This window comes from Rhamphochromis sp. 'chilingali' (genome assembly GCF_963969265.1).
Source record: "Rhamphochromis sp. 'chilingali' genome assembly, chromosome: 21".
Taxonomy (NCBI): Eukaryota; Metazoa; Chordata; class Actinopteri; order Cichliformes; family Cichlidae; genus Rhamphochromis; species Rhamphochromis sp. 'chilingali'.
In genome coordinates, this window is record NC_137949.1 from 2753019 (window position 1) to 2768269 (window position 15251).

General features: G+C 39.1%; 1 protein-coding gene and 1 long non-coding RNA gene across 2 annotated transcripts in view; both read left to right on the forward strand.

Annotated features, from left to right (window-relative positions):
* Positions 1-15251, forward strand: part of bach2a (BTB and CNC homology 1, basic leucine zipper transcription factor 2a) — a 69397-nt gene that overhangs the window by 45416 nt on the left and 8730 nt on the right. Inside the window, exons 3-4 of the mRNA XM_080870963.1 lie at positions 11067-12446; positions 14561-14767. Coding sequence (XP_080727089.1) covers positions 11067-12446; positions 14561-14767 — 1587 coding nt within the window. The remainder of the gene's footprint in view (positions 1-11066; positions 12447-14560; positions 14768-15251) is intronic.
* On the forward strand, positions 1703-5137 carry LOC308389515. The gene is made up of 4 exons (XR_013970290.1): positions 1703-1741; positions 3206-3293; positions 3592-3652; positions 3932-5137. It is a non-coding gene; the product is annotated as an uncharacterized lncRNA (long non-coding RNA).

Here is a 15251-nt window from a genome sequence, read left to right on the forward strand (position 1 = left end):
TAACAATAACAATGTTGTAGTGCATTACTGAGTCGTGTAAACTCACTGGGTTACAATTACAACACAAAGAAATCACAAAACTCCATGAACTCAACTTATCCTTATTTATAATGGCGTAACTGTAGATATTGTAGTTTTTCTTCATCTTAAGTTTAAAGAACTTGCATATAAATCATTATAGTATGATGCTATGATACATATTATTGGGGCACTACTCCAATCTGAAATTTCATTCTGTATTCTGACGTTCCTCTTTATACTATGGTATTCCATTTGGTGCTCAGTTGAGCTGTCAAATATATTTTTGTGATGTGTATGAAATACTTATATACGTCATATAGATGTTGGCATTCACATTGCTTTAGGCATTGTTTAAGCAAAGTTTCATCAAGCTTGGTCAACTAGTCTAAAAGGAGATGGGGAATATACAAACATACATATATACATACGCTACGATCATTAGGACATAATATCTGCAAGAATTAGTAAACTGTTAAAAGGTATGGTAATATCACAAATGGTGTATTTAATTTTACTTGCCTATCTTAAAATAATATAGTATTATTATATTATTTTCTATTAAGTAATAATAATAGAAATGCATTGCCTTTCTAATACTATTGCAATAGCATGCATATTCTATATTATTCTTAATGAATCTGCAAGTTTATTGAGTTTGAGCAATACATATAAGATGCCTGCAAAATTACAGGCTCGCATTATTAAAAATACAATATAATTTAGTGTCATCTTATAGCGTTTTTTCAGATAAGCAGCATGAACGGGGGAACATTTTAAAAATGTTTTTATAAAAGTAACAATAGTGAGTTTAGAGTGAGAAAAAAGGACCATTCACAGTCAGCAGTGGGCACCACGGAACGTAGTGCATCTGCAAGGCAAGTATTTCTAACCTAAATTCAGTAGCATTAGCTAGCTATTATACCACAGTGTTTTTATTCCGAAATGCATATGTGCAGCCCTTATTATTATTCAATCTGTAGTCCGTTCCTCCCTGTTTGAAATGATTGTTTCTCCCTTCCTATTTTATTTTGTTAGTCAACTGTCTGTTGTTGTATGTTGCATTCAGTTTTCTTCCATTTGTATCACTGTGTTAATTAGTTTTAGCTGTACTTTATTTCCCATCTCTACTTACCTTAATTCCCTTGTGTGTATTTAGAACCTATTTTCTTTGGATTTTTTTTTTTCACATTGTTTGTGAACCTTCTGTCATATAATCCCTGTAGTCTGGAGAAATTTAGTGTTTGCTGGATTTTTTTCCCTCTGCGAACCTGTGTTTTACTGTATCATTGACATCTGTATACAACTTTATTAAAGGTTAGTTTTCACTTTAGTCTGCTGGGTTCTGAGTGCTGTATTTGCCTCATCCCACGCTTCCTGACAGATCAGAAATGCATAGCACTGCTCCAGACAGATGCATTTAATTATTAAAATTTAAAGGAATTTTACAGTTTTACCCTTTGTTAAGTTCTAAAGGAATTATGTAAATAATTATATTTATCTAAATAATAATTATCACAATAATTTGTGAACTTAATCTTAAATATTTATTTAAATAATTGGGAAAATTAATTAAAGAAGAAGAAGTAAGAAGTAAACTTAATGTGACTTCTTCACTGTCACTTGTGGTTTTGCAGGATGGGGTCAGAATTTTCTCTGCAGTATTAAAAATGGTATTGAGTGTGTAATACGGTGTTGGCCAAGACCGCAGCAAAAAGGAGAGGTAGGTGTCTACAAATGTCCAAACATCTTTGACCAACAGAACTTTGCATGCTCACTGAGACTCTAAATTTAGGATAGTCTTGGTTTAAATGCTTTTATTTGTTGTTCTGCTTTGTTTGTATGACTCATTAAAAGTAATTTGGCAGGTAACATTTTTATTTCAGAAGTTTTCTCTTGTGGTTTGTTTGTTAACAGAATTAAATCTTGAGATACAGGAAGTGCGTTGTCATTTTAAAAGTAACTCGCATCATTCGGTAATTTGTCATTTAACCACAGTGTGGTTTTAAGGGCAGCAATGAACGGGTCTTATGCCAGCAGTAGATTCTTTCTTCATTTTAAAATGTTTTGAAGGACAAATATAGCAAATTTAAATGTACTAAAAAGTAATGTTGTATTACAGCAGTATTATAGTACATAGGGGTGGTTGTAGCTCAGGAAGTAGATTATCTACTAATCAGAAGGTTTGTTGCATTCAAGTTTAATTTGACAAGATACTGAATCCCAAGTGGCTCTCTGATGCATCTATCATCCATCCATCCATTTGCTTCCGCTTATCCTTTTCAGGGTCGCAGGGGGATGCTGGAGTCTATCCCAGCTGTCATAGGGCGGGAGGCGGGGTACACCCTGGACAGGTTGCCAGTCTGTCGCAGGGACAGACAACCATTCGCACTCACATTCACTCCTATGGGCAATTTAGACTTTTCAATTAACCCATCCCCACAAAGTGCATGTCTTTGTCTGTGAGGCAACAGTGCTAACCACTGTGCCATTGTGCTGCCTGCATACATACAAGTGCTTGTAAGAATGGGTGAATGAGCTGTGTTGTATGTAGTGATTTGAGTGCTCAAGTACAGTAAAAAAAAAAAAGGTGCTATTCAAGGACCAGTGCATTTACCTTTACATGGCATCTGCCTTTTGAGAACTTAGTTATCTCCCTCTCTATCTTTTTCTCATTCCAAAATTATTTGGAAAAGTATTGAAAGAAATAACTTAATAACTGGTTAATAATGTTTTATTAACTGGTCGGTTAAAATATTGTCAAAAGACTCATTATAAAGCAATAAAGATCTGAGTGAGTTAAAAACAAATAGAAGTGACAGCTTACAGATGTGGCTTAACAGGACTAAACATAAACATACAGGTAGATAAGTAAAATCTGTTTGCTTACTTTAAAGTACACAGCTTCCTTCTTTCTCTCTTTTCTTTTTCTTTCTGTCTTATTTTTAAAAAAAAAAAAGTCAAATATGTCAAAATAGCTACCCAGCAATCTGAAAAAACATTTTCTTATGTTCCTGGGTGAAAGGTCCAGGTACTTTAGTTATAAGAAGTTACAGGCACTGAAACACCAGCCAGGCGATTAAGGGGCAGCATTGTTTCAGTTCAAATGCAGAAAGCCATACATAGCAAAGCTGTTGAAACTACAGTCTTGTCATCTCCATTCACTCCAATGGACCATTTTTTACAGCAATGGTGGATCATGGAGCCTCGCAAATAGTTCCTGGAAGTTAGTAACAGCTGTGCCAGCACCGAAGTTTCAGATGCACTTTTAGAAGGTAAGAAGTTTGAGCTCGGGTTTTTTAAATGTTATGAAATCAGAAAGAAAAGCTTTCAGTTGTGATTTTTTGCTGTGTTGACCAAGTGAAATATTAGCTAAATATAGCATTGAGGAATTAAGCTGTCTGGTCTGTTTAAAGTCATTTATCCTCTGCTATGTACAAACTGGTATGATAACTGCACAACAATCAGGGAAACTGATAGCTATTTTTCTGATATATGGCTTTAAATAAAAAAAACAGTATTTTTGAGAAGTTTTGTATACAGTTGACTGTTAGCATCTGTGTGACGTTACAGCTCAGCTGATGACAGAAACAGAGGGAAGGCGGAGGACTCAGAATGAGACTAAAACGACAAGGTAAGTTTAAAATATGACACCAGCTCTGAAAAGAAGAATCATCTAATAAAGCAGTTTTATACAGCTGTATTACGTATGTTACCACACACTCTTTTTTTAGTGTATATTGAGCACACAAATTCATAGTAACTGATGGCACACTGTTTACCATCAACAACTAATTCATTTACATCATTCAAATTGGTTGTTAGAAATCACACCTTATCTCCTGATGCATTTACCCGTCCAGGTCTACACTGGTATGTCTAACATTTTCTTTCTCTCTCTTAACTCTGCCAGCTCAGGCATCTCAGGATAATTCAGCCTGAAAACTTTGCACTAAGGCAGCACCCTGACCATAAGACTCATATCCCTGAGTGTTTCAAGCTTATGAAGCGAACACTATATTTGCCAGTATTTTGGGCTTTGTTTGTAAGAAAAAATATTTATTACTTGAATATGATTTGCTGTATTTGTTGTTGTTTTAATCGATGATTATATCAATCTTGTTTTAAAATAAAGAATGATTTTTCTCCTCTTGGTTTCAGGTCACTCTTTTTTTTAATGTACTGTTATCTCTGAGAGAGTACAGCTTCCCCATGCACCACAGCACACAGCAGTACATATACAAGAATAACAGTGGGAAAAGAACATGCGCAGGTGAACATTCAGTTTTTCTCATAGTTATTTGAGATTTTTATAATGAATTGATTTTTGTAAACAACTGCAAGTTAATAGACAACATAAACATAGATGTGTTTGTGAGAAAACAATTATAAGACTAAAATGGCTTTTAATAGCAAGCATGTGGGGATACACTTGATACACAGCAATTTGGGTTTTAACACATCCTGAATCCTGTAAAATGTAAAATTTAACAGTAGATGGACAGAGAAATTCCTGCTTCTGTTACAAACAGTGGACGCTATTATGGTCCACCGTGTCCATTTCCCACTTTGCCTTTCTAAAACATAAAATATACACATATGTAGAAGTTGCAGTAATCTGCAGTAACAACAGATGGAGGTGGCCAACAGGAAAATAATCACAGACATTATCAACACATTTACATGCACACACATATTAGCTGCCTAGATTAATCGATTCTGACGATTAAGGACCCTCAAATGTACTTGCTATGTTTTTTGCTCACTACTGACTTCGGGGCTTTAAATACATTATCTCCCTCTGCTGGTAATGCAATTTCTGCATGCAGGAATGGATTACCATTTCATGTTTTGGAGAAACAAAGCATGAAAAGGAGACGGTGGAGCTGCGCGTCTATGCCGGTTGATGTTCAAGAGTATACCAGATAAAAAACATGGAGAAAACATAACCTTTCTTGCTCAAGAGGGGTAGGGAGAATGGATGGAACAGTAGGGTTGGCAGAAATTGAGCTATTTTTTGGCACATAAGGCAAGAGTATTAATGGAAGTAGTCTCCTAGTTACTGCCACTCCTATGCTCATTAGGGAACCACTGGCTAGCACTGTAATGCCCCAGATCTGTCATAATGATGAATATAGTTATGTGATTGCAATCTGCCTTACATGCCTCCATGTTGCACTGAGGCATGTAATACAACATGAATGTTGTACTGTACTGAAATGCTTTGGTAAGGAAATACAGCATGTATACAACAAAACCAATCAGTATTTGCAGTTGTCTCTTTGTTGTTGTGGCAACCAACACCCATGAGCATGCCTGAACTTTGTCATTGTATTGTTTTTTTTTTTGTTTGTTGTTTAATTAAAATATAGGCACATAGTGTGGAGTTGATTTATATATATGTGTGTGCGTGAATGCGTGTATATAATTCCCCCCTTGCCCTGTAGTCGGTCGGTCTTTAACCTTCAAGCTCAGGTACTCTCCCTCATGGATCTTTGTTGTTTAATCCTGGATAGTGGTTGTGACATTCACTAGTTTTAAGCCTCCTTCCTTCTGCTTAGCGTATAGTCTCAGGGTGCTGGACTTGGGGTGAAACCCTCCATGCATGGTGAGGAGCTTCTGTGTCTTGATGTCAGTGGCTTCTGTTTCCTCCTTTGGACACTTTATTATCCCAGCTCATTGCTGTAGATTCTAGTGGTATGCATCAGTAAATTGATATCTTGGTCACTCCTGGCATACAGCTTGGTGCCATCAATGTAGAGGAGGTGGCTAATGATTGCACTATTCCATAGACAATATCCATAGCCAGTCTTGTTAATGATCTCAATGAGGGGGTTGAGGGGGCTTGACTTGCTTTCAGTGTAGATAAGCATTGGCAACACTTTTTAAGCAACTTTTCCTCCAGACGTTTCCTCCATTGAGTCACTAAGGGATAAGGTTAAATAGCCCTAAAAGTTACCTCCTGTCTCCTAACCACGTTTCCTCAACCTCAGTGGACACAGCACAAGGTCACCAACACTCAGACAAACCTCCACATCAGCATTGAAGTAACAAAATTTGAAACAAACTGTTCCCTCCACAAAGAAATCACAAGTTTAAGCTGTTGCACCATCTCCTACTCTCAAATCTTGGAACGGTTATGTCATTGACAAGCCATTAACATTTCACACCCCATGTCATACCCTAGTAAACTGCCAAGTGCACAAAAAGCTGAAACAAAAAAGGCCCTCCACTTTGTGATGGAAGTTTTGTGGTTTATGCTCACATTTAGATTCAGGTGCTCAGAATTTTACTGTAGAATGTTGTATAGCCTTTTATTTCTCAGGTGAAGGACATTCATTTGTCACTATGCCTTGGCCACAGCTGATCGCATTGCAGACTTTATTAACAGAGAATTTCATGACAACTTCTATTTGTAAGAGTGACAACAACTGGTATAAATGGGCATGAGAAAAAGAGAAGTGCAATGTTCTGAGAACCTGAAAACATTTACACAAGACACAACAGTGTGACAGTGTAGAGTGCCGTGGATGTCTGCAGTACTGACATTGTCCATAAGAATAATTCTTCTTTTTACTATTCATGTACAAGTATTGAGTATATTGATCACGATACTAATCTGCCAAGGTCATGTCGGTGCACACAAAATCCCTTAAAGCATTAAAACAGACGCTGTCATTATTTAAAATGCATTTCTCGTTCAAAATATTAATCAGACTTCTACTTTCATTATATTGTTAACTAAGAATAAAGATGATTTATTATTAGCAAGAGCATGTATAGATAAACTCTGTTTTAGCACTCTGTATTTTAACCTAAAAGGCTGGATGTTAAGACCTTTTACCTTCTCTGAAGATGTGATGACAGGTAATACACTTTCCCACCTATCTCAACAATAGAGAGCTGTAGACGATGCTAGCTCACAATAGACTTATGTTATATGCATACCATTATACATACATGTTACTGAACAAGCACATACACACACCCACATAGAGTAAACGTATACATTTTGTAACTGTGTCAAAAACCCTGTCCATCACATTCACACTTAACAACTCCACTCTAAAGTAAACCTAATGCAAAAGAGTTGAAGGATGAATAACGGTAAGAAGTGAAGGGATCCAGGCAATCCATCCATTCGCTACCGCTTATCCTTTTCAGGGTCGCGGGGGGCACTGGAGCCTATCCCAGCTGTCTGTAGGGCGAGAGGCGGGGTACACCCTGGACAGGTCGCCAGTCTGTCACAGGGCCAACACACAGGGACAGACAACCATTCACACTCACATTCATTCACACCTAGTGACAATTTGGATTATCCAATTAACCTATCCCCACAAAGTGCATGTCTTTGGGAAGAAGCCGGAGTACCCGGAGGGAACCCACGCAAACACGGGGAGAACATGCAAACTCCACACAGAAAGACCCCGGCCTGATGGTGGAATTGAACTCAGGACCTTCTTGCTGTGCGGCAACAGTGCTGACCACCGTGCCACCGTGCTGCCTGGGATCCAGACAAGAATGAGTAAATCAGAAATGTGAAAAAATAACCATGACAGTGGTTGATTGGTCACTTATGGGGCACAATTATCAGCTCACAATATCTAACCCCCAACTGTTATGTGCCATCTCCTTTTTCTTCTTTTACTATGAGGAAGAGTGTTGTAATTGATCTCTTCCAGTTTCATAAGCACTCTGTGACTAAATTAATAGATTTATTATGTATTATAAGTTTAAAGCTACTAAATATTATATCAGCCCGTGTGTACACATAATACACTGTTCTTGGTCTCTCACAGCTACAAGCATTATACCTCATTGTTTTTCAGCCACACGACTTGGACACGTTGAAGTAACTGAGCTGACCATGAACTCCTATAGTATTCTAGTCAAATGTGATGTTAAAAGTTGTCTGAAATTAGTGGATATAATAGGATGATGATCTGCACTCCGTCGTTACAGTTGTTACATCATTTTGGAAAATTTATTTTTTCTTTGGAAAAATGTTTTATTTACATAGTGCTGTTAGTGTCCCCCTGTACTCTGTGATTCTTATGCCAGTGTTTGTCCTATAGCAAAGAGTTTGTAAGTGCCCTTAAATTATAGCACTTGGTATTTTCAGCAAAGCTTATGCAGTAGTTGGAGATGTGTAATATAGTACACTTGTGTACTGTGGTGTGTGATTACTTTTCTACATATCTCTAAAAACACAGATTTACTCAAAAAACAGGCCACATTTCAACTGAAATAAGTACTATGCAGTGCATCCGGAAAGTAATAACAGTGCTCCAGTTGTTTTATAGGCCTTACCTGACGTTATACCGTAGTGACACACATTAGATGACCCCACACAGTCATGCAAGTGCTTTCCTGAGGCCTCTGGCTATCATTACTGCTCCTGTATGGTCACCAGGAACTAGCTTGTCTGCAAACATGAATACCTTTGGCAATGTGGTGTACTTTGGAATAAGGCTGTAATATGACAAAACGTGGTACAAGTGAAGTGCTGGGAATTTTTTCACTGTATATTAAAATATTGATAACAAAAATGTAATTCAGTTTTATTTATATAGAACCAAATCACAGTTGCTTCAAGGCGCTGCGATGATACAGAGAAGACAGAAAAACCCCAACAATCAGATAACTCCCTGTGAGCAAGTGCTTGGGGACAGTGGGAAGAAAAAAACTCCCTTTTAACAGGAAGAAAACTTTGGCAGAACAAGGCTCAGAGAGTGGCGGCCATCTGCCATGACCGATTTGGGGTGAAGTGAGGAAGACAGAACAAGCATGCTGTGGAAGAGAGACAGATATTAATAATAAGTAACGATTAAATGCAAAGTGGTGTATAAACATATTTTTTAGGGCCAAGTACAATAACCTCTATTTTACCTGAATTTAGAAGCAGAAGATAACAGAGCTGACTTAAAAGAGTTGAGCATTGTGTATTAACTGTCTATATCTATAGGAAAATCAAAAAATATTAAGATGGTAAACGGGGCATGGACACACCTATAAAAACAATAAATGCAAGAGTTTCCAGTAGATTCAAGTCAAACACACTTAAATGTGCTTCCAAAGACAAAAGCTAACTGTGGCCACAGTAATTGAAAAAAAATGGTGCTTCACTTCTGATTTGGTTATAATTGATGTTAAATTTTAGGATTTCACTTGACGAGCAGTGTTTGGCTTGCTTGTCCTGATGTAAGGTCACTGCTTGTATATGGCAAGTAACTGAGGGAGGGAGTGACAGTGATTAGTGTAGTGATACTGAAGATTTGACTTCAGTCCATATTTAGGGGAGGTGTTGAGGTTTGCTAGCTCAGCTTTTGCTGTTAGCTGTGATCTGGTCTTCCAAAAGAAATTTGCATCGATATAATATGATCTAATTTTTAAATACAGTGGGGCAAAAAAGTATTTAGTCAGCCACCGATTGTGCAAGTTCCCCCACTTAAAATGATGACAGAGGTCAGTAATTTGCACCAGAGGTACACTTCAACTGTGAGAGACAGAATGTGAAAAAAAAATCCATGAATCCACATGGTAGGATTTGTAAAGAATTTATTCGTAAATCAGGGTGGAAAATAAGTATTTGGTCACCTCAAACAAGGAAAATCTCTGGCTCTCACAGACCTGTAACGTCTTCTGTAAGACGCTTTTCTGTCCCCCACTCGTTACCTGTATGAATGGCACCTGTTTGAACTCATCATCTGTATGAAAGACACCTGTCCACAGCCTCAAACAGTCAGACTCCAAACTCCGCCATGGCCAAGACCAAAGAGCTTTCGAAGGACACCAGGAAAAGTATTGTAGACCTGCACCAGACTGGGAAGAGTGAATCTACAATAGGCAAGCAGCTTGGTGTGAAAAAATCAACTGTAGGAGCAATCATCAGAAAATGGAAGACATACAAGACCACTGATAATCTCCCTCGATCTGGGGCTCCACGCAAGATCTCATCCCGTGGGGTCAAAATGATCATGAGAACGGTGAGCAAAGATCCCAGAACCACACGGGGGGACCTGGTGAATGACCTGCAGAGAGCTGGGACCAAAGTAACAAAGGTCACCATCAGTAACACACTACAACGGCAGGGAATCAAATCCCGCAGTGCCAGACGTGTTCCGCTGCTGAAGCCAGTGCATGTCCAGGCCCGTCTGAAGTTTGCCAGAGAGCACATGGATGATACAGCAGAGGATTGGGAGAATGTCATGTGGTCAGATGAAACCAAAGTAGAACTTTTTGGTATAAACTCAACTCGTCGTGTTTGGAGGACGAAGAATACTGAGTTGCATCCCAAGAACACCATACCTACTGTGAAGCATGGGGGTGGAAACATCATGCTATGGGGCTGTTTTTCTGCCAAGGGGACAGGACGACTGATCCGTGTTAAGGACAGAATGAATGGGGCCATGTATCGTGAGATTTTGAGCCAAAACCTCCTTCCATCAGTGAGAACTTTGAAGATGAAACGAGGCTGGGTCTTCCAACATGACAATGATCCAAAACGCACCGCCCGGGCAACAAAGGAGTGGCTCCGTAAGAAGCATTTGAAAGTCCTGGAGTGGCCTAGCCAGTCTCCAGACCTCAACCCCATAGAAAATCTGTGGCGGGAGTTGAAAGTCCGTGTTGCTCGGCGACAGCCCCAAAACATCACTGCTCTCGAGAAGATCTGCATGGAGGAATGGGCCAAAATACCAGCTACTGAGTGTGCAAACCTGGTAAAGACCTATAGTAAACGTTTGACCTCTGTTATTGCCAACAAAGGTTATGTTACAAAGTATTGAGTTGTATTTTTGTTATTGACCAAATACTTATTTTCCACCCTGATTTACGAATAAATTCTTTACAAATCCTACCATGTGAATTCATGGATTTTTTTTTTCACATTCTGTCTCTCACAGTTGAAGTGTACCTCTGGTGCAAATTACTGACCTCTGTCATCATTTTAGGTGGGGGAACTTGCACAATCGGTGGCTGACTAAATACTTTTTTGCCCCACTGTAGATGTTTTTCATTCTTTAATTTGACTCCTCAATTCTGTTCCACAGGTGACAGCCAAAGGTTTCGCTCCACTGCTTCAGTTTGCCTACACCGCCAAGCTGGTTTTAAGTCAGGAAAACATCCATGAAGTAATTGTGTGCGCGGACGTCCTAGGTATCCATAATTTGGAGGACTCTTGCTTCCGGTTCCTTCAAGCCCAGCTTAAGAATGACAGCCAACCTAACCATAATGGCACGGTGGAATACGATGATCATATCACAACAGAGAATCCAATCTTTTCTGAGGAAATATCCTGTTATGATTCTGCAGAAATAAGGCAGCAGGACAGTCATGTTCTTGCTGACCTGCCGCAGTGTCCAAAATATAAGAAATATCAGGATGCAGTTTGTGACAACAAGCACAATGTAGAGAACCATCATATTAGTAATGACATCATTTTGGTTAACCATACCTCAATTAGCCCTCTGAGCTCACACTTCACCGACAGTAGCGCTGTTCCGCAAACACGTCTTACTCCCTCCAGGATCAAAGAAGAACCCTGTTTATTTGAGGAAGAAGGAGATGAAAGGAATGACAGCAACTCAGACTTGTGTACTGAGGAGGTATTGGAGATGGAGTTAGAGGTAGAAGAGGTTCCAGTAGAAGATGTGCAATCTTCCAGCCAAGTATCATACTCTTCCTGTTTGCATTCATACCTCCAGAGAGGTGGTCTCAGCAGCATGCCAAGCACCACCATTCAGCAGCTACTAAGCAACCAACTGTCTCTCAACCATTACAAAGAACTGGTCATACAGAGACCACAAACCAAGAGGGAATCTCTGGATGAAGTTGACCTCAACACTGGCATTGCCAATGTGATACCAGCAGCACTTACTGGTATAAGTAGAAACCTTGAAAATTCGGTGTCTAAGCATGAAGGGAAGCTGGACAGACGCAGTGTCATTTTCTCTTCTGTGCCTATCAAGCAACATATGCTGTCCCATACATATGTTGATGAGGCCATCTCAACCTTGATGCAGGAGGAATCCCTTCCCTCTAGTCAGTCATTCCTTATTACCAGCTGCCCCGTTTCAACGAAAACATCAGTGGACTCTCCTACTACTTCTACATCATGCAACCAGATTTCCAGCCCCCGTGCCTCATACTCTTACCCAGAGGATGCAACCATTGGTAGCTCATCTTCTACTTTGTCCCAGTTTGACTTTTCCTCATCGTCACAGTCAGGCTCAATTTCTGGACTTCCTCACTGCCTGGCTGGGATGGTGGAGCACAGGAATCCCCACAATGAAGTAGTCCTCACTCAAGACTACACAAAGATTAAATCTGAAAAGACATTCAGTGCTAGTGGTGGGAACTCCAGTGATGAATCAGGCTCTTTCTCAGAGGGAGACAGTGAAAGTGGCACCTCTCGAATCTCTGGACCTGAGGTTAGTATGGCTCTTTATTATACTCCATTGGCTAAAATGTCAGTGTGTTGGCATTGAGGTCGTCTGGGAACTGTCTTTCTGGCATGAGAACTGCATAAAAGCAGAACTGTATATATTTGGTTTGCAGCAGAAAAGAAGAGGAATGAAAGTCAGTAGAAGCGAGACAGAATACATGTTGAGAGGGAGGCAGGTGTAAAACTGACGATGTCAAGAGCAGAAGTAGAGATAGTGAAGTTTGATGAATTTAAATACCAAACTGCACAAAAAGGCAAAGAAGAGAGTGCAGGCAGGATGTCCATGGATGTGCTGCCCACATCTCCCATCTGCTGACCCAAGCTCCAGTTATGCAGGTTATGAATATATACAGTACTGAGCAAATGTTGGAGGCCAGTCCGTGACTGATGGGCCGACTGTGTGTTTTTCTAGCCAGTTGTGCTTTTACTACATTGTTAGTGTGTTTGGGATGGTTTCATACTGACAAATGAAGCTTTTGCTAAACAGACTCTTTCCAGATGATATTGCCGTGTGGATCAAAACCTGACCACTGTATAAGACCCATCGGCACTGATGTTCAGTCCAGTTCTTGTATAGTGTGGCATACCTAGGTCGTTGCTCCCTATAGCCTTTACTGAGGAATGGCTTCTCTCCAGCCACCCTTCCACTGAGACCATTTACGAACAGTTTGTGAATCAACTGAAGGACCACATGCATCTCTGACGTCCTGTGTTAGGTCTTTTTCAAAGAAAGTGACTTTCAGATAGTATTCATTTGCCGTTTTTGAGCCTGTCACTTCTTCTTTTCTCCTCAGTTCAAACTGTGTCCAGTTTGTCCAGGTTAAACATAGCACCCCATGCCGATATAAAATATAATAGCTCGAATCACCTTGTTGGATCAAAAATTAAATTTTATAGCTGTCAAAATGGGATATCTTTCATATTTTTCCTAAGTTCAACAAAAGAAATGGGTGCAAATGGTATATTTTTGTGACAGGTTGTGAGCAAATAAGTGCCTCTTCCCATTGTCAGCGCAATAAATGATACCATACTTGAATGTTGGCATTGTTGTGCTGAGCATTGCTTGTTTGAAGAGAACAGTTTGTGCTGTTGTAGTGGACTGTTCTGATGCAATGTAAAGCTAAGAGAAAAAAGAAGTGGTCAACATACACATGCTGTCAATGCCTTAGTATTTTAAATCAGATGCATTGAAATTTGTTTATGAGTCTTTTATTTATTCAGTCAATAGATAAAAAAAAATGTCAGTGTGTTTCCATGGAAAGAAGAAGAATACACAGAACTATAACCGTTTTGATAAGGCAGAGTTGCATAGAAAGGTAAGCCGATAGTCTCTGTTCTTTGTGCCTGAGCTGGTGCACAAACAGCAATACTAATACTGACATCTAGTGGATTTTATATCACAGTGCACTCCATCTGACAACATGCAACTGCAGCAATTGATACTTCTTCCATTTCTGAACACATACTAATAACAGTTATGTCTATAATAAGTCTTTCTATGTTGAAGTCTTATATTCACAGTGTAAAAATATTCAAATTTATAGTTAAGTACTTTACTGGGGGCACCACTTAATATAATGATTTATGACCAAGACCCTGAGACAGCTGAACATCTCCACTTGGGACAGCCACTCGGGTGAGAGCCATGACTCCAGAGTTAGAAATGCCATTTCTCATCTCAGTTACATCTTCTCAACAGTGCAGGCTCGTGGTTGTCACTTGGTGACACCAACAAAACCAGATCATCTGCAAAAAGGAGAGAAAAGATCAGAGTGTGTGATCCCACTGAAGTCGTAGATATAGAAAAATTGCAGATATGTATGTATGATTTTTTTTTTTTTTTGATTGAGTTCACTTCATCTAATTTTAGGACAGGTTAAAATCTAATGTTTTAGGTCATATTTATGCAAAATAAAAATAAAAAAGGAAACATTTGAGGGTTCGCAGACTTCCAAACAGCATTTTATATAAACTATATTTGTAAATGTAAATAGAAAATATCTTAAGCATAAAATATAGTTTTCTTAATTTCCATGGCAACAGTCCTGATTCATTTGGTTTAAAATTAAATAGACTGCAATAAAGACCTGGTTTTTGTAGGTGAAGCTGCCTTTTCCTGTGGACCAGATCACCAACTTGCCACGCAATGACTTCCAGATTCTCATCAAGATGCATAAACTGAACTCAGAACAGTTGGAATTCATCCATGACATCCGCAGGCGCAGCAAAAATCGCATTGCTGCCCAGCGCTGTCGCAAGAGGAAGCTAGACTGCATCCAGAACCTGGAGAGCGAGATTCACAAACTGGTATGGTCAACTAATACACATACACACAGGTTTGTGGGTATAAAATGGAAATGTGACACTTCTTAAGCCATATTTTAATATAACATGTTCTCCAGTATCCACATTGAAAAGCTAATGCTCTACAGGTCTGTCCAGTGAGCGTGTTAACAATGTATCTAAGCCATTCACAGATTTAAAAGCAATTAAAAGTATGAACTTTTTACAGGGAATTTGTAAATATGGTGAAAGAAAACAATATGGGTGTGGGTGTAGCTCAGGAGGTACCACAGGTCATCTACTAATTGAAAGGTTGGTTGTTCAATCCCTGGCTGCTCCAGTCTGCATGCCAAATATGGGCAAGATACTAACTAAGTTGCTCTTGAGGTCCATCGGAGTATGTTATATAGAGTAATAAATTATTTATTTTTGTATTTTTTATATTTTTTTGCCTCTTTTCTTTTTGTTTTAGGAATTCCGGTGCAATGTATTTTTCTTTTTACATGCA